Below are 19,776 nucleotides of genomic sequence, written 5' to 3'. Positions count from 1 at the left end.
CTAATTTCAGGTGTTTGTTCTTGCACATGTTTCTTCACATAAAACCAGTGATCCATTCAGCTTGGAAAGCATGCAGAACATGCCAAGAATAAAATCAGAACCTTTATCCAGTAATATATACTCTTCATATGAACGAACCATCCTCACCTGGATGAATAAACATTATGAGAAGAATCGGAAAACTGTGTGGAAAGATTGTAAAAAAGGTGAAATATTTCTTTCATTATATTCTTCCACTAAACCATGCTAACAGGACAGACAACTCACTAGGTTAATGTATTCATTTGTGCAGACCTTGTTGCAGATTTGGCTCTGAGTCACAGGTGAAAATGAATGTTGTGGTTACTGCCAGGGTAATATTTATTTGCAGTATAGTTCTCTCTCACAATTGCTTAATTACACTTTTCTGCTTTCAGGGAAGTGCAAGATTGGAATGAGTGAGAGGGCAGAGGTTATATATGCTTTCTGTTTGTCAGAAGTTACAGATGCTGCCTTGCTATATCAACTTGTATATAGCTTTTCTGCTTCACGAGTTCTGTATTCTGTTTGCTAGAGGACAAAAGAAGTAGCTTGGTGTATGTACGTGATCATGCCATTTTCCTTCTATTTCCATTTCTCTCCAAAATTACATAAATGAGCATTGCTAAAGTTGCAGTAATTAAAAAAAAAGACAAAATTTCATCAAATTATGAAATTGATAGTCTTATACCTCTGCATTATAAAAGTTCTTAACTGTGTGGTCTTATACTGTTCTGCTCCTCAGATATCTGCCTCAAGATCTCTTCGAATCCTCTATTTTAACCTTCACTTTCCTCTTATATTTTTGCTTTTACTGCCTCGAAATGAATTGATTTCTACTACTGTGCTGTCCTTTTTGTTAAATGGGGCAGAGATTCTGATGACAAAGGACACAGAAAAGACTGAGGTACTCAATGCTTCTGTCTTGATTTTTACTGGTAAGACTGGCACTGAACAATCCTAGCTCCTCAAGATGAATGGAAAAGTCTGGAGCAAAGAAGACTTATCCTTCGTGGGGGAGGATCAGATTAGGGAGCACTTAAACAAATTTGACAAATGAAAGTCCATGAGACCGATGGGATTCACCAAGAAGTATTGAAGGAGCTGGCTAATGTCATTGTGAAGCCACACTCAGTAATCTTGGAAACGCCAGGGCAACGGGGAGGAAGTCTAGAGGGAAGCAAATGTCATTCCTATTTGGAAGAAGGAGGACTCAAGGAGCTATAGGCCAGTAAGCCTCATCTTTTTTCTTGGGATGGCGATGGAGTGAATAATCATGGAGACCATTTCCAAAAATATGAAGGATAAATTCTTTGGGAGTAGTCAGCGTGAGTTTACAAAGGGGAAATCATGCTTGGCCAACCAGATTCCCTTCCACAATGACATGACAAACTCAGTGGGCATGTGGAGTTCAGTGGCTGTTGTTTATTTCAACTTTGGCAAGGCCTTCAGCAGCCTCCCATAACACACTTATAAACAAACTAATGAAGTACAGGCTAAATAAAGAGGACAGTGATGCGGACTGAAATTAGGATAAACTGCCAGGATTAAAGCGTCACGGTCCCTGGCACAAAGTCCAGCTGGAGGTTGGTCACTAATAATGTACCTCAGGTGTCATTAGATTGGATTTGTTTTTTAGCATGACACACTGGAGAAGAATTTCTATGTCTCAGTAGATTTAATATTCTTATATAGCATTGGTCCTTTAAAGTTTATGATGTTAAAGTTAATAGTCAAATTTATACTTAGTTATTGTGACATTTTTAATCATGTTAGCCTTAAATGAAGCATTTAAACAGGTTATTTTTTTTTTCCCTTTTCCAGAGGAACTGTTAAAGGTATCATAAGGAAAAAAGTTAGTCAAAGTATAGCAAGTGTTCATACAACCCAACTGAAAGTCCAAAATATGCTCAATTTTGTATGAGTTTTTGTTGTTATTGTTAACTTAATGTCACTAATTTTAAGAGAGGGATTAGTTCTTTCATTCTTGCTACAATATAGATCAGAGAGAAAGTACCACTTTCTGCCTGATGTTTGTGTGCCTGCATGTTATCATCCAAACGCTCCGCCTTGCAGAAAGAATTAGCCCTGATCAGCAATATGTCTTTACCATGGAGCTGCTTTCAGCTCAAACTCGTCAGTTGGGTGATACATTCATATGAAATAAATGAAGATCTATCCAGGTCACATTTCTCAGTCTTTCCTCTGATACCAAGGCTACTTAAAGTGAAATGTGACAGTGAGCCAAGCCTAAGCTACTGCAGTGCAAAGTTTTTAGCTATACATCTTTACTACTTCCTTCTAAAGTTGAAGATAACTATTTAATCAGAACGCTTCTCTTGCAAGAATTAAAATCTCATTAGCATTAACAAGGAGTTTACTATCTCCACATTTTCTGCCCCTACTGCTTTTAAAAAGTAAATGTTTTAAAAGCAGCTTAGCATATGTTTTCAGAGGGCAGTCTTGCACTGTTTCTTATTGACTACAAAATGGAAAGCAGGTTTGAACCTTGAGACGAAATGCACTAAAGCTGCAAAATGCAACTTTGCCTATTCTACTGACACATTAATTATGCATTAAATATAAGATTCAGTGTCCACTTAAGGCATTATATGGGCAGTAGTAATGGTAAGAGAGGAAGCATGAATTATTTGAATGTAATAAGAATTGCTTAAGAGGCAAGGGAATTGCTGATCCAGTGCCCATGTAGGTTTGTCTGACAATGTTTGGCTTAGATTCATCTCTCAAGAATCTTACTCTTGAGTAGGAAAGTTTTGGTTTTGATGCATTTTATTCATTGTAAGGGTTTTTTTTTTTGTTTGTTTTTTAATTTTGAAATCAGTTTAGCATAGCATCTGCAGTAAAAATTTTGAGGAAGGAGAGATTTAGTATGAGATGATGTCTTCACAAAACCCTATGAGAATTAGATAGAATTTTGTTTTATTTTAAAACTGATTCTCTAGAGCTTTTAATTAAGGTTGTTTCTAGTACAGGAATTAAAAAGCACAGTCTTTGCCTTGCTTTCACAAATTTTTCTTTTTCTACCCTTTCCTCTCACATCTCTTTTTTTCCTCTCCCCAGTTTTTAGAAAGAGTATTTATGGAGTTTATGATTTCTTGCTTCTCAATTTGATAGCTCTCTAGAGACAGAGGAGAAACAAGAACTAAAGCATTTTTTTGTCTTTGAAGGGTAGAAAGGAAGAATCTTATGTAATTTCATATAAGATTTCATTCAGTTAAAAACATTGCAAAACAGACTTCTCTCAATGAACAAATCTTGCTTTTTGCACACTTGAGAAAAAGCTGAATTAAAGAAGGGGAAGTGAGTACCTAATGAACTGCCATCATAAGTATATTAATTCTGCCTTCCAAGAAAATGTTGTGGAGAACATTGCTCTTAATTGATAAGTCTTGGAAATTATTTCCTGAAATGTAAATTAGCAAAGTTTTTAATCATTTTTCTGTGTTATATTTCCTGATTTAAACAGAAGACGTAAGAATTAAGTATAATATGTAAATGTGAAGTCCAATACGTAGGATTTTCTGTCCTGCTCACCTTTCTTAGTCAACCTGAATACTCTGTGTTTAAGATTTACATTGTATCTCATTCCTGATAGCTGAAAAACCCAGGAGATCATATCAGGATTTTATTTGATAGAAAAGAGAAAAAGAATTACCTTCCCAAGTTTTAAGTTCATATGAAGTTGAGAAATAGGCAAAACTCCATGTTTAACTTACCTTTTAAGACTTTGAGGTAGTATAAAAATATTTTGGTTTGTACAATTTTATGGTTTTATATTGGCTGGCATTATGCAGCTTCAGGGAAATAGAAGTATGAATAAAGATAGTCCTTAGAGCTCTATACTGAAAAGATTCAAAATGTTAACATTTGGAAAACTGTTGAAAAGATCTTTAAAAAAAAAAAAAAAAAGCCTAACTCTTATGACCGCCTATATTTGTGTATATATTTGTGTGTATACATATATACATACACATATACACCTGTGTAGACATGAATTCTTGCATATAAAAATGTATATGTGTATATACATATATGCTGATCCTCAGAAAGCTAAATGACCTAAGTAAGAATAACTGGGTAAATATTTACCCAGAAATTTTGTTTCCTTACTTACAGTACACTTTGAGATGCCTACACAGCTATTCCACTTTCAGCTAAACAAGGCACTTTGCAGTGTTTTTATGTTAATTGGAATAAATAAGTTTTCTTATTACTTGTGTAATTAATGCTACTTCTACAGTGCATAATAAATATGTAGATTGAGTATGGTATAGCTGTGGATTTAGTAATACAACTTGAGGTATTTTGTGAAGAGAAAATGTATTTCAGACCATGAAGATTTAAAAAGGTTCTGTTAATTCATTTTAAGTATGAAACTGTGAATTTCACTGAAAATAGTGGTTAGCTTTCCTTTTTCTTTCTTTCTTTTTTTACTAAATGAGATGATGCAGGGATTATAGTATTCATTCTGAAGCCAGTATAAAAGCCAGGTATGCTATAATGAATTGCTGTGACTTATTGCATTTTAAATCAAAGTGGTCTATAAGTGAAATGCCATGACAAAAAAATACTATCAAAGGTGACGTTTTATTCTAGAGGCTTCTAGTACCACTTCGTGATTTTAAAACTAGTTCCCTTTACAAATGGAAACTTTCTGTTGAAAAGCAACAAAATGGAGACTGATGTAAGGTAGCAATATTCTTATGTGATGCATAAAAATCTAAGAAATTTGTCAGTTTAAGATATTATTTGGGATAAAAATCAGCAAAATAAACTAGAACTGCACAGATAGCAAAAGATGATTGGAAAAATTTATTAGGAACAGAAAGGTAAATGTTCTTGCCTCAGGGTAAAAACCTTCTGCAACAGATGGGAATAAATGAGACATATCCCCAGTGTATCTGTTTTTCTGTCATTGCCCCATGTGGTCCTTCTTGAACTTTTCTGCTTAGAATTATTACAAACTGTCAGTGGTATTAAATAGATCTGTCCCTGGTATTTCAGGAGTTCTTAGAAGAATAATTATCAGTTTCAACAAGCAATGATTATAGTATTCTGCCTGAAGTAGGAACTGTAACATGTCTACAAGTTTCTTATAAAAGACTTCTTGTTTTTCATTTTAAGATAAATGTAGTCTCACATGCTGTATGTGCTGAGGGTAGATAAAATATCATTCTGTTAATCTTAAATACATTTTAGGAAAAACAATAGTGTTGTTTGTTTGTTTGATACTCAAAGGCATATGTACTCTCATCTTTATTGTGCTCAGTGTTGTATATTTCGGTACCATCATTTAAAACCGTGTCCTGGTTCTAATGTCAACACTTACAGCAAAGGTTACTGTGACATATTTCTTCTGTAAATATTTGTATTATTCAGTACCAGATTTAAGCTATTGAAACAGGACTATAGGTGTTATTATAACTATAGATTAGTTCCACCTCCAGAGATTTTCAGATCTCAGAATAGGAAGTTGTTATATAATATTATATGCCATTATTACTGCAGTAATTTACATTAGAAAGGACATACTGTGGCAGTTTAAAGATCTATCTGGATCAGTATTCTTCCTCCAATAGAAGGTGCTTAGAGATGAGTAACAGTGAAAACATATAGCAATACTTCATACATACTTTACACATACATACTTTATACATACATACACACCATTCTGAAGCAGTAAATACGTTTAATATCTATAGTGTATGTAAAATGTTTTGTTTCAAACTTATTGTTTAATACTGTAATTTGGTACTTTATTGACAAATTTGTGTATTCTGCTGAGATATTTAACAATAAGATCTGTTTCACATTCTCAGTGCATGCTTACTTATATAGACTGCTGTCATATGACAACTCAACTGTAAGTTTTCCTTTGTAGTTCTGTAGTCTAATTTATTGTTTTGTTATAAAGAGCCACCTCATACCTTTGATCATTAAAGGTATTAGTTTCAAAATTTTTATCTGAATGTATTAGGTATATTTGGAAAGTTTTATAGAATATTAGCCTAACCATATTTATTTTTTCCTCTGTTTTTTAGTAACTCAGATTTTGAAATAATTGCTTGTAGCTATATGAAAGATTTATCATTTGTGAAGACATCTGTTGTGCCTCCTTAAATACATATATCTGTTGATTTTGCAATGGATAGCAAGAATTTAGTTTTTTTAGTTGCTTGTGAAAACAGCTTCACAAGAAACACAGTACTGTCTTTAAAGATTTATTGCTATTCTTTTCATATAAAATATCTCTTATACTTAGTAGATTAAACCAAATCTGATCCTTTAAGAGTTTTAATGCTTGGTATAAGACCATTTTGTTTTTTCTGGATGATCTTCTGATCCAGGTAATAACAATACATCATACTTGTGTGTAATAACTTTTTTCCTTTCTTATCAAAATTTTTCTTTTAAGATTAATGATAATTTCTAATGGTCAGGTTTTTTTCCAGAACAAAAGTAATGTGGTGTGTGTAGTGGAAGAATTGTTTAAGTGTAGTGGTTTTTGGGGAGGGCTAAACAGTGTTCTTCTACCAGAAAGAAGATAAAGATTTTGAATTTTGGCTTGCCAGCCATTTTATACTGTTGGTTTTTTGCTTGTTTGTTTGTTTGTTTTTTCTTGTAGGACTGATCTTTAGGGTACCTTTGTGCATCTATTTAAAATAAGATTTGAGATAATTTCTCCCTGGTTTTCAGGAGAGAGGCCAACAGCTTTAAAGATTTTATTTTCACTGCTAACAGTGGATTGTTTTATTTTGGAAAAGTGAAATGTTTGACTTCATAACCATAGGGGAGAATGGCTTCAGAGATTGCTGGGAGCTCACGATCCAATTAGCCATGTTTTCTGGGATGTTTCTTTGAATAAAAACACTACCATCTATCTTCAGAGAGATACTTAATTACAAAAAAAATTTGGCAATATTTCTCTTTAATATGATTCTCTTAAAACATATCTTTTTCTACAGTGGGTGAGAGATACAATAATGTGTTACGGGAGGTATAAAGGGTGACTTCAAAATGTTGGAGGAACTGTAATAAAAGCAGATAGTGGAAAGTAAATTGTACGTTTCTGAGGTTTGGAGCACAAAGCAGGCATAAACTAGTCAGTGAGATAAAGCATACTGATGCATCAGTTAATAAAAGCAAAGCTTGAAAAACCCCACAGTTAAGCAGAGAAGGCAGGAAAGGGAGAAAGGTAACAGAAATAATGTTTCATTCTGATGTGCAAAGACTAAACTGACTATACTTGTAGTGTACTCAACAGGTACTGGCCTAGACTGTCATAAAAATCTGAAAAAGGAAATTCCATGGTCCACTTTATACAGTATCTGCCAGTATTTCCCACTCACTTCTCATTTCCATTTGAAAGATTTTTCTGTTGTCTAACCTAACCAAGAATTTCCTCTGCTAGAGTTTAAGTCCATCCTTCCTCTTCTAAAAAGAGGTGTGCAGTAGATATTTGTTTTTCTGGTGACTTTGTACATATATACAAATTGTTATGTCCTGCTTCAGTTATCTCCTCACCCCCTCTTGGCAAAACAATTCCATTCTTTCAGTGTTTCTGTGGTGGCGATTGTTGGTTGATTTGTTTTTTTTTCTGGTGCTCTCTTAGTTAATTCATGCCTTTCTTGAAGTTTTGTACCAATTTCTGGGTCTTATACAAGGTGACACTTCACTAGAACTGAATAGAAGTGAAAGGATCAGTCTACCCTTTTAAGATCCAACTCTTTATGCATCCTAGCCAAGTATTTGCTTTTTCTGCAACAATATGAGATTTGCTGTTATCTCGAGATTCTTTTCTGCAGAATTTCTATCTATTCAATTTTCCATGTAGTATTTGTATAATGAATTACTCTTAATTAAGTGTAGCATACTGTGCATGTCATTATTGGATTTTATCCCATTTCTTCCAGATCATTACTCCAATTATTGAAGAGCTTAAATTATAGTCCTTTCCTCACGAATACTTGCAACACATTCTTTTTCCCAGAGTCATTCAGCCTAGAGCAGTTTATGGTGACTGTTGCATACTATTCTGCCAACAAATAAATCATTCGTTATTTTACTGGAGAATCATTACAGATGTTTCCTTGGTTATCGCCATTTGAAAAGTAGTCTTCATACCCTGCAAGAAATCTTGAGGCTTCAAATCTAATAATATACATATAAACCCACTTATTTTTGATTAATTGAAAACTAAGAATTTTGGCAAAAAAGCTTTGGAAAACTTGTAGCCTTATGTGCTATTTATTCATCAGAGGATGAACCCAAGTCCAACCCAAAGAGTGGCAATGAAGAGTGTTTGATCTCTTATTTCTCTTTCTTGGACAAGAGAGGGAAAACATCTAAATCTGAAAACATTCTCACGTAAATTTTGATTTTGACAAATCTGATTTTTCTACATTCAGGATGAATTAGGAATGAGACTATATATTAAATAATTGATGTAAAATATGTTTCAGAGACTTCTTAAAAGCCATAAAATTTTTAAAAACTCAATAAATCTGGACTTCTTCAATTAAAAATAATTAAATATGGAAATTAATAATTAGACTGCCATTGAAAAACTTTGTTTCTATCTGGAAATGCTTCATGAAAAGAGAGGGCAGGTTAAACCAACTCTTAAAGACACACTGCCATGAGAAAGTTGGCCAATGCTGTTGTTCTTGATTACTGCACGCATGCTGCATGGTGCCACTACAAGTTAAAAATAAAATAGCCTATTAAAATAAACAAATGCAGAAATTAAGTTAGTCCCAAATCACTGAACTGAATATGAACGTTGCTTACTTTAGTATTGAGTGGGATCAACAATTGAAACAGAACTCCTTTTAGTTCACTTGCAGATGCATCTGCAATATATTTTAGCTATACATAACCATAGTAAATGTCTGATTTTACTACATAACAGTGACTGAATGTCTGCTCTAAGTTAATCCTGTGTGATTATTTTCTTTCATGAAGTATTTTCACCTGTTGTCATGGGTGATTCAGAGTAAATGACAGCCTGTGATGGATCAGGATACTGGGGTTTATTGAAGAACCAGAAAGATCAGAACTCTTATCCCATATGATGGAATTATAGAATCATTTTGGTTGGAAGAGACCCCCAAGGTGATCGAAGCCAACCATAACCTAACTCTAATACTAAACCATGTCCCTAAGAACCTAATCTACATGCCTTTTAGACTCCAGGGATGGTGGCTCCACCACTTCCGTGGGCAGCCTGTTCCAGTGCTTTACAACCCTTTCCGTGAAGAATTTTTTCCCAATATCCAATCCAAACCTTCCTTGGCACAACAGTCACTCCTCACAGTGCTATGTTCACAAAGTATCAAATTCCCTTTCTAGCAGGGAGGTTGCTACTGGTCTGAGAAGATCACACAGATGTCATGTAAATTCATGTTGCTGCTCACAGTTACCAGTCTCAGGAGTCACTCACCAAAGTCCTTGGGCATCTGCTGCCATTTGCCTTTATGCATTTCTCTGATCTTCAGGGTTTTCTCCCACTTCCAAGATCCTTCATCCAGTTAGGAACCTCTTCACCTTCTTTCAAGTCTCCTATTGTGTCATCAAGATTGCTGCTTTTTGGGAATGCTTGTTTTTAGTCTCTTCTTTCCATAACTCAAAGTTCCAAGTTTTGTCAACCTGAATAGTCCATGTGCAGAAGTATAACTTCTGATCAGCCTTATTGGTGCTTCTGTCTCATGCTTCTTCATTAATGGGAGGATTCAGAACATGCCACTTTAGTCTAGATGTTATCAAAATTTGCAGCCAGTCCCTATTGGAAGCAGCTGGCAGGTAGCAGGAATCTGTATCAGAATTAAGAAGTTCAGCTTTGGACAATTTCCTCTCCTCCCCCCTCCAACCAGACAAAGTTATATGCTACTTGTTTGCATTTACATTTTAAGCTATTTTTGGCCTCCCACACCCATCAAACTGGCTTTCATCATGATCTTGTCTGGGAATCTTTATCTTAAAGATCCATTAGTAGTGGTTTTTTTAATGCTACTTTTTTTTTTTTTTTTCCACTAAGTGCCGATACAAATGAACTTCCACACATTTATTTGCTTAGAAGAAAATGAGGAATCCTGAGTAAGACTTCTGATTTCCACTGTTTATTTCTACTGAAACTGAGTAATTATATTTAAAAACTTAATTATAGTAGAGTTGTTAGCTGGCAGATTTGCTGCTAGATTTGAAAAATCTAGGAAAAATAAATTATGTTTTCTGACTAATTTATTCACAAGCATTTAAGTAGGTTGATTGCTAGTAGAAGAATTGACTGGAAAACAAGAAAAATAGTTATAAAAGTATTTAATTAGTCAACATGGGAAAGTATTTCCCTTTTTTTTTTTTTTTTTTCCATGTTCCCATTTACAGAGGCTATTAAACTACAGTTCAATAAATATTTTTTAAACAATAGTACTACCATGTTTCATTTTCACAGGCACAGCCATTTATGTGGCTGCATGGTAAACCAGATTGGTGTGATCCAGATTAAAAAATAAAGAAATGTTTTACCCTTTCTTGTTAAGCCCCACATCCACTTTGCTGCCATGTGGACAATTCTACCAACATGAAAGTATTAGTGGAGATAGAAGAAAGTATATTGATGTAAGGGACAAGCGTGCTCAAGTAATATTTTCATCAGAAGCGTAAAGGTAGCTACTGGTATGCTTAAAGTAACATTTAAAGTTAAAATACGTTAAACAACAAAGTTTACTTTTTGATCGAAGTATCTAGTTTAATGAGTTTTTGTAACCAGGCTGAGCAAATCAATCTAGATGACTAACCTGAAGAACAATTCAATATTGGACCTAATTTAAAATGAAAGCAGAAGTAGTTAATCTTAAAAGTTAAAAATAAAAATGTGGACATAGTGATTTATTAAAAATACCAATATTGTATACTGAGAATGAGTCTGAGTTCTATTAATAAAAAAAGATAACAGATTGTTGAATTTTATAGGTCCCAACTATGATCAATAATATGATGGATTTATATTAAAAAGACTAAGTTTGTATTTGTTTTTGCAGTGACTACATTAAATATTTTTGAAATACCTGCAAACAATTTACCAAGGAGTTGGGATGAAATTTATGTCTCCTACTGTTGACATTTGTGAAACTGAGGTCTGCATTTAGTTAAAATTAATCCCGTCCTGATTTAGATGTTGAGGCCGATATTTACTATGTTCTGTTCCTGTCACAGGTAACAGGGAGATGTTATATATCCAGTCAGACTTCATCTTCGGTACCTTGCCCTCCAGAATTATCAAGGACCTTTAAACTTGGAGTTTTCTGCTTGAAAAAAGTTGTTTTAGTTAAACAATAGGAAAAAACTAATTCTTACACATTGAAATTTTTCATTTCCTTTTTTTAAAATTATTTCTTAAAAAATAAATTTATAAATGAATGTTTTAATTTTGATTTACAAACTTACAGAAAATGAAATTTCCATTCTAATATCCTTTTAAACAGTTTTAAAATATTTTTTTAATTGTATGTTACATGAATATTTAGAAGAAAATGTCAATTGTTTTCTGTCTGTAATAATGAAACAATGACAATAAAAGAAACATCATTTGAAATCTTAAATGGATTAAACTTTCTTCAGAAAATATTTTTTTAGATAGTGATTTGAAATATTTTTTTTTTAATGTTCTAGAAGAAACTTTGTTTTCTGTAAAAAGGAGGATAAAGTTTGCCTCTCATTTTAAGCCAGTTCTTTTATTTAAACTATTAGAGGTTATTTTATAAGAATTTAAATGGAACAAAATAACACTTTAGGACCTTCCAGAAGAAAAGAGCCTGTTTGAGAACAGTGTAATTGTTAACAGAATTAAAATCTGATAGAACATATTTTATATAATGATTCATTCATAGTAAGATCTCCATCTGTCTTCTGAAATGGCAAATGGGTTTTAGACAGAAGGGGAAGATGTTGGCTAAAGTTACACATGCTTAGATCCAAGATTGTAAGGCTGTGAAAGCCAGTCTTGTTGACTGTAATTGAATGTATGAACAAAAGCAGTGGGAAGAGATTGAAGAGCGTGATGAGACAGATCATTGCAGACAGAGGTGTGGGCAGCAGCAGCCATCGACTTTCAAACGTGTTGGCCTGCTGATCTTTTCTTTCATTTGAAATAATGTTTGAAGTCACATTACAGCATGAATAGGAAAAAATAAGGGATTTGGGACCAAGTCTAAACATCACCACACAGAAGTGGTAAACTAAAATAATTAGTGGTAAACTAAATTACATGTCTTTGGTGCAGCATCTGCTTCTATTCTTTCTTACTAGAACTATCTGCATATGCTGAAGTATCTTCAAATAGCTAATGTGAAGTGATAGACTTTTAAGTATTTCAGATGCTGAGGCATCTGTATTCCATAAATGACAGAATGAACAAAATGAACAAAAGAATCTTGAAAGAAAGATTTTGCTTAGAGTATGTTACAGAAGTTTGTAGGTTGACAATTATTTAATTTTAATTAATTATTAATATTCCAATAACTTTCCTACTGAATTTTTGATACATTCTTTTTTTCAACTTGCACAGGGTATTTATTGTAGCACTTAACAAAATTATCTTTAGCACCCTGCTTGAAAGTCTTTTGTAGGAGTAATGTTAAATCTCTAGTAAGGTAGACCAAACAACATCTTTATTCCGACATCATTGTACATGAGCGTGAAGTTAAAAAAACTCAACAAACTAACAACAAAAAACCCCTGTTAGAACTGACAGACTCTTAAAGTATCAGGCTGTAAGGTTGTTTTAGGTGTATAATATATTTCTTAATAGCACACCAAATCCTTCTGAAGCTCTTTTTCTGGTGCTCATGACACAAAGAAGGATCTTTCCCTACAGAGTACGTTTTTTTTCCTGAATGCCTTTTTTGTGTCAAGTCATAAGTTCTGTACAGAATTGTCTTCTAAATAATTATTTTTGGCTGGTACTTCAAATGCAGTTTTGGATCACTAATGGAAGACTTGATTCCTCCATATTTTTTTTTTTTTACTTTCAAAATCAACAAAGGATAATTCTGAAGCTTCCTCACAAAGTACTAGTCCTTCATCAAAAAGTACTTGGTAATGAAAAATACTTCTGCTTTGGGTGTTTTCTGTGAAGGGTATTTTTTTTTTTTTTGGTTATAATTTTTAATTAAACCATTTTCGGGAACTTCTCGCCAAATTTAAATTTACCAAAATATACCAAAACATTAATATGTTGCAGTGATTCTAACTTCTTCCTAAGAAGTTCATTGTACATAAAGGAGCCAAGTGATCCACATGACAGTTAACCTGAGCAGGCGTGGGGCTGTGCTGTGCTTCTCTCTTGGCTACAGGGTCAACTTCTCCAGCTGATCGTAACAGAGGAGTCTGTAGGCAGCTCTCATTTGGTGCCAGTGATTACGCCACCAGCGTGCCCTTGTCTGTAACTAACTAAAACTGCAGCACCAAGTTCTCATGTTAATGTCATTTTCATCTGACAGTGGAAATGAGTAGCAGAAGTCTTTCGTTTTAACAAAATCCTATAAGAGGTAGCCCTCGCACAGACTGCGTCTCTACAGTGTGCTGCATCCTGAGTGGAGGTCGGTTCCAGTGCTGCACAACCTGGGGTTCCGAGTGTCTAGAGAGATGTAAGGTTATTTGTAATAAACTCTTTTTCCCTATAGCGTTAGCTCCAATACCTTGCAGTGATACTTAATGAAGTCTGAGTGTCTTAGTGGGATCATAATGAACCAGCACCTCCTGGTGCAAAGCATATGCATGTCAAATGTTACTTCTGTATATTCATGAAAATTGCATGAAATTTCACTCTTCTATGATGTATAAAGTCACAATTACATAAAATTATCTTGTGTGTTAGCTAGCTTATTCTTCATACAATGTGTATACAGTGAGTATATGTATACAGCAAGTATATATACACAGCAAGTATTTAAAAATGAGCCTTTCCTAGGATTAATTTTTATTTGAGGTCATAATTTGATATATTTATTTTGCATGAATATAGGATTCTATCTGAACGTACTTCCTATTTAATGGTTTGCCCCATGTTTTTTTTATTCTATTTGGTTCTTGAATAGTTTTTCTCTAAAGTTTAGTCTGAAACACAGTATTTACAGCACTGTAAAACAATTTTATAAGCTTATAACTAATCTGTTTGGTATAAATTAGGAGTTCCACAACCAAATTTATGCCTGTATCTGTAACAGCTAGTTATTTTCAAATTTGATTTTACTGTACTTCTTGGGGAACCAATTGAAGTTACTTGAGCTGATGTTGATAAATTATGATCTGACATTAGCAACAACATTTATCTACTTTTTCCCTATCACTAATTACAATTTTGCAATCACATTTAATATCAAACAAAAGTAGGTGGGTAAAGGCAATCAAAGAAGTAGAAAGTCAAGCAAAATAAGTGGTGGTAAAAGAATAATTTTGAAGATTCATAGTGTCTTCAACTCTACATGGAATGGTTAGCACTGTTTCAGTTTAAGATTAGAATTTATTTTTTCCAATTTGATTGGTTTTGGGTTTGTGACCTGGCTTTTGGACAATAACTTGCTCGATTACATCAGCCTGGCTGATGTCTGGAGACACTTAGGAGTGAATGAGGTTACCTTAAGAAATTTAACGATTTTTAATATACAGCCTACTTTCTTTCTTAATCAGTGTAGTTTTGATAGTTTTTATTCATAGAGTATGTAACACACCCAAAAATACTGTCTCAAGTTTAAAACTCTCAGTAATATTTGTAATATAGCGTCACCTAATTCACGAGAGCAAAAGATTCAACATTCTTGACCACATAATGAGACAAGTTTATTCCAAGTGCATAAAGAATCTATCCTTTTCCCTTCCTTGAACTTACATTTAGTTTATAGTATTCTTTCTTTAAAGTTAGAGACCTTTAAAATATACATGATTTGTGCTCCTGCTTTCATGTGTTTGGTCTTGTAGAATGAAGCTCTTAATAGGGACATACTTGAAATAAGGGTCTGAAATGTGTGACATGGTGAAACATTTTACGCTTTTGTTGTTTTAAATTATTTCTATGTCAAGTACTGGTACCTTCAAATTCTTCTTTTGCTAATGAAGATAGTGGACTGAGCTGAACATTGTTATATTACTACCATAACAGTTCAGTGCTACTTTTTTATCTTTTAATGGTAGCATTTTTTAAAGAAAAGAACATTTCTTTATATTATAATGTTAATATGTTTATCTGTTTATAATGCATAGGAGAGTTTTGATCACCTCAGATTCTGTAGCATTCTTAGGAAGCTTCAAACTTAGTAAACAATACCCTCTCTGGATGTATAGTGAAATAAAAGCCACCTAATTTGTCCTATATGAGAAAGCATGGTCCTGGTTTATCTAAAAACCTTGCCACTTGCTGAAGTCCAAAATGTTCCCTAAATTTGGGAGCTTGGACCTGAGACAGTAAGAAAATAAAGCAAAATTAGACAATAGATATTTTTGCAAGAGAATTTGGAAGAAACTGCAAATAACAGAATAGAGAAGGCATGACTCAGTACTTGAATCTTTTTGACAAGCTTCCTCTCCTTAAAAAAGGATCAAGTTCTCTATGTTCATGCTTCACAAACTGTACATTATCTGTACTGGTAATTTGGTATAGACATTGATTTAAAATGTTTAGTCATTGGTATGTCAGCAACTTTTTTTAGAGAATATCTCAGGTTGAGAGTTTTCAAATGATTGTGTTCTTCCTATGGTTTATTACGATGCTTACGAGCAAAAGCCTGTTGTTTAAATGCTGTATTAAACATGTAAGATATGGAAGGCTTTGAATAAGAAATACTAATAAATAAACTATATTTACTTACTTACTTAATTAATTATTTTTTAAATAAAAACATTAGAAATGTAAAAAAATTAACCTTGTGAGGCATAGGCTTTTATAATACAATTGTAGAAGTAATGATCTATGCTGCAGGAACTGAGCTGTTAGCTTTCATTTATTTTGCATTTGTGCCAAATAATTTAATGACCTTAAAGAAAATTAATAACCTTTTCCTTCTCGTGTGTTTAAACATTACAACTTTAAAGTATTCATGCATATTTTTGTGAGTTTCTGTGGCCCTATGATTGTTATGCCTATAAAAATAAAAGAAATTTACATGTTTAGGTTCCAGATCTGTGAGGTGAAGTTTAGCTTACCTGCTTTCCCTTCCTTTGTGATGAATACTCTCACAATCTCTATCAGTGTATGAATAATAGTTACAATATTCTAGGTGAGATTTTTCATGTTTTCAGCAATGGCCTTGGAAGAGAATTGTGCCTGGGAAATTCTCCATGTGAACAGATGTTTCCTTTTTCTGTTCGTTCTTCTACTCAGTCATTTCACATAGTTATCATATCTATCTAGAATAAAACTAAGCATCTCAGGGGAAAAGAATCTGATTAATTCCGTTCTCTTTTAAAATCAGGCGAAGTACCTCCGATGAGATGGATAGTAAATTTTGACCAAGATCTTCTAGACAGTCTGGTATTGGCAGCACAGCTGGCAGCTTATTGCCCATATTTGGTAAGGACTTTTCTTGATACTGTGCAATTTTTATACAGTTTATTAATTAAGGCCTTATTTTCTGTTAGAACTGTTGCGTTATGTGGTTTTTAAAAAGAAAAAAAAAACACATTTAGTAAGTCTAGAGTGACTATTTCAGTATTTTTATTTTCTCTAGGTATATTCTTCATAGGGAATTTTAGTTGAAAATTTAGATCTCATGGATTGCTGAAAGCCTGAAAATACAAACATAGTAATTTTGCTTAATGGAAGAACAAAACTTTGATATTTCTTTCTTCTCTAGATTGCTACTCACTTTGTAAGAATGTATACTAAACCAAGAACACCTGAACAGTTTCTGCACAACGCTTTGATACTTGTGAATGCTATGCGTGCTGTCAGTCTGGCTATAGACATAGAGGTAAATGATTTTATACTAGCAGTTCTTATATATATACACACATATATATGTATATTCTTTTATGATATTAATATTGTACATCAAATTAAGTTAAGATTTTAGTGAAGCAGTTTTGCTTCATGATGTGCTACTTTATGATGGTAACTAAAATATTACTTCATAAAAATGCACTGAATTACAAATAGTTTCCATGCTTCCTTAATTTGTAGAATCACATATATACAACTAGCTGAATATAGGATTAATTTGGTTCAGAATCTAGCACTGTAAATCACACAATGAAAGCCTGAATGGAATTTATTTTTAATATTCTAACATCATTTAGAAAACAGTATATTCAAGAATAATCATCATGCACTTAAACATAAAAAGGAGTGGTAAAAGAATATATGAATGCCTGATGACACTTTTGTGCATCTGTCTAATCACAAAGGCCCATGAGGCTTCTGTCCCAGATTTGATGCACACAGAAATCAGTAGCTTTGGACTTCTGCTGAGAGTAACACTGTAAGCTGTCAGTTTCCGATGTCCTTTTATGAGACAAGTATGATGTTGCTGATGTTAGTTTCTTCTTCAACATAGGATCCAGTTAGGATCATTTTTATATATTTAATAACATGCTTTACATCTGTTATTTTTCATTTGCCTACAGCTCCAAATTTTCTCTATATAGTGCCCTTTACATAAGGTAGTTATCATTTCTGTATTCTTTTTGTTGCCCCTGAAACCAGTTTTCTCCTCTTCCCAGTTTTCATTTCTTTAACTGGCCATTTGTGAGTTATTTATAGCTGTGAGTTCTGGTAGGACCATACAAAGATAAAACAAATTAGTCACAGAGGCCTGATCAATTAAAAAGGTTGCTGTCACAGCTAAACCAAGTAAACCAAAACTCTACAAGTGGGTGAACAAGCTTTCTGACAGAGACTTATCAAACCCAAGTGCTGAGGCCCCGCAAATTCAGTAGAAAGCTTATGGCTTGTTAATAGCAATGGAAGTAGGCTGTATCATGAGGTTACATGCTCACAAGGATTCATGCTCTTCTCTTCCATGTGCTAGTTGTGTCTGTTAGTTACCAAACTATTACATATTTAAAATAGCAGATTCCCTTTTTTACTTTTGCTCCCTGAGTCATTAAAAATCCTGTCCTTACCAAAACTAGCAAAAACTTTAAATGCACATATTTCTCTTAAGAATTTGCAGAGTGATGTAGCTTCCATCATGAGCAAAGTGGATGTCAGGGACTGTGATGGGCCAGGGTGGGTTTGGAGCATGTTGGGTTGCCTAGAGTAAGATACAGTAGAATAGGCATCGTATTTGTTAGTGTATGAGGAAACTTTCCAAATAAATTAATGGTATTAGGAATTAGAGAGAGAGAGGTCTGGTGTGAATAAGGTGGTATGAAAGGAAACTCAGCTAAAACTTCTTAATTCCCTTTCCTTTCAATTGTGTTATGATTACAGGGAAAAATTAACCCTGCTGTTTCCAGTAGTATCAGCTACTGTCTTCCTCCCACATCCTGATACAAATATGCTGTTATAAATGCCTTTGCCATGACAGGCTAAACCAAGAAAATCTAGCATTTTGTATACTTGTGACTGACAGGAAGTGTAAAAAAAAATCATCCAGGTATAATCCTCAAAATTAAGGCATATTTTGCCTCAGATTTTGATAGGAAAAACAGGCAGTTCAGCACATGAAGGCAGGGTCTGGATGCAGATATGCAAAAGGAATTAACCACATTAAAGGTGGAAATAGAACTCTAGGACATTCTCCTTACTGCACTTTGTGTCTTTTAGGACTACAATGTCTACAGTACTACAATATTATTAATTTGGCTTTTTTGCCTTTTTTTTTTTTTTAAATTTTTTATTTTCTTTTTTCGAGTATTGGTGTTTTTATAGATGGAAAAATCTGTTTCTGTACAGACTAGTAATTTTAAAGAAAGCTATATGGTCGGTCAACACCAGGAAAAGGAACAGATCTTGGATCTTCGAGGGCTGTATTTTAGTTCTAGCTAAGGCATGTTGTATAAACAGAATATTGTGGAAAGTAAAAAAAAAAAAAAAAGGTGGTGGTAAAGGTTACTTTTTACGTAGATTTATTGGAATTCATATATGCTTTTCTAAGACTACTGTAGAAATTTGTTAAGCTTCTTGTTCTTCAGCAACAAAAGCAGTAAAATACATGAATCCTGTTGCTAAAATGTTCTAATTTGGGATTTTTCTGATAGTCTTTTCTCTTAAATTTAGCAGGCTTAAATGTTCCAAGAGCATTGGAAAATTTCTTGACTATCAGGCAATCACTACTTCTGAACTTTCAGAACAGCTTTGCATTAATTTGTGCAGGGGTAGTGGTGAGAGCACGAGCTGAAACTTGTATTAGGTTTGCAGTAGATGGCACTTTCAATCATGTCAAAAATCTAAGGTTCTGTAATAGTAAAGAAGTTTAACTGTCTGGAAGACTTCAGCTGCAAGTTTAAATGATACTTCTAATGGAGTTCAAGGCTTTTAAATCCTCTAAAGGATTAAGATATAGGCTTAAGATGAAGCACTTTGGGCACGAAATTCTTTGTTTTCACTTTCTAATGATGACTGACCGTTCAAGCCTGGAGTATTAGTTCTGTATTTCTATGTATTTTTACTTTGTGTTTGATATTTTTAAGTTCTAAAATGCTTTGTTTTGAAGAAGATCTAATTGAAAGCCCAAAATAAAATATTGCAAGGTAGGATCGTGGATAACAGTGATATGGAGGGAATGTATGTGACAAGGATAA

The 19,776-nt window shown here is 33.6% G+C and overlaps 1 protein-coding gene across 1 annotated transcript in view; it reads left to right on the top strand.

Annotated features, from left to right (window-relative positions):
- CFAP47 (cilia and flagella associated protein 47) overlaps positions 1 to 19,776 on the top strand; it is a gene marked incomplete at both ends in the record, with an annotated part of 301,064 nt that overhangs the window by 75,078 nt on the left and 206,210 nt on the right. Inside the window, 3 exons of the mRNA XM_080353150.1 lie at positions 11 to 206; positions 16,506 to 16,603; positions 16,887 to 17,003. Coding sequence (XP_080209276.1) covers positions 11 to 206; positions 16,506 to 16,603; positions 16,887 to 17,003 — 411 coding nt within the window. The remainder of the gene's footprint in view (positions 1 to 10; positions 207 to 16,505; positions 16,604 to 16,886; positions 17,004 to 19,776) is intronic.

This window comes from Nesoenas mayeri (genome assembly GCF_963082525.1).
Source record: "Nesoenas mayeri genome assembly, chromosome: 1".
Lineage (NCBI taxonomy): Eukaryota > Metazoa > Chordata > Aves > Columbiformes > Columbidae > Nesoenas > Nesoenas mayeri.
Note: the sequence above shows the minus strand (reverse complement) of the source record. Positions and strands in the feature narration are given on the sequence as shown.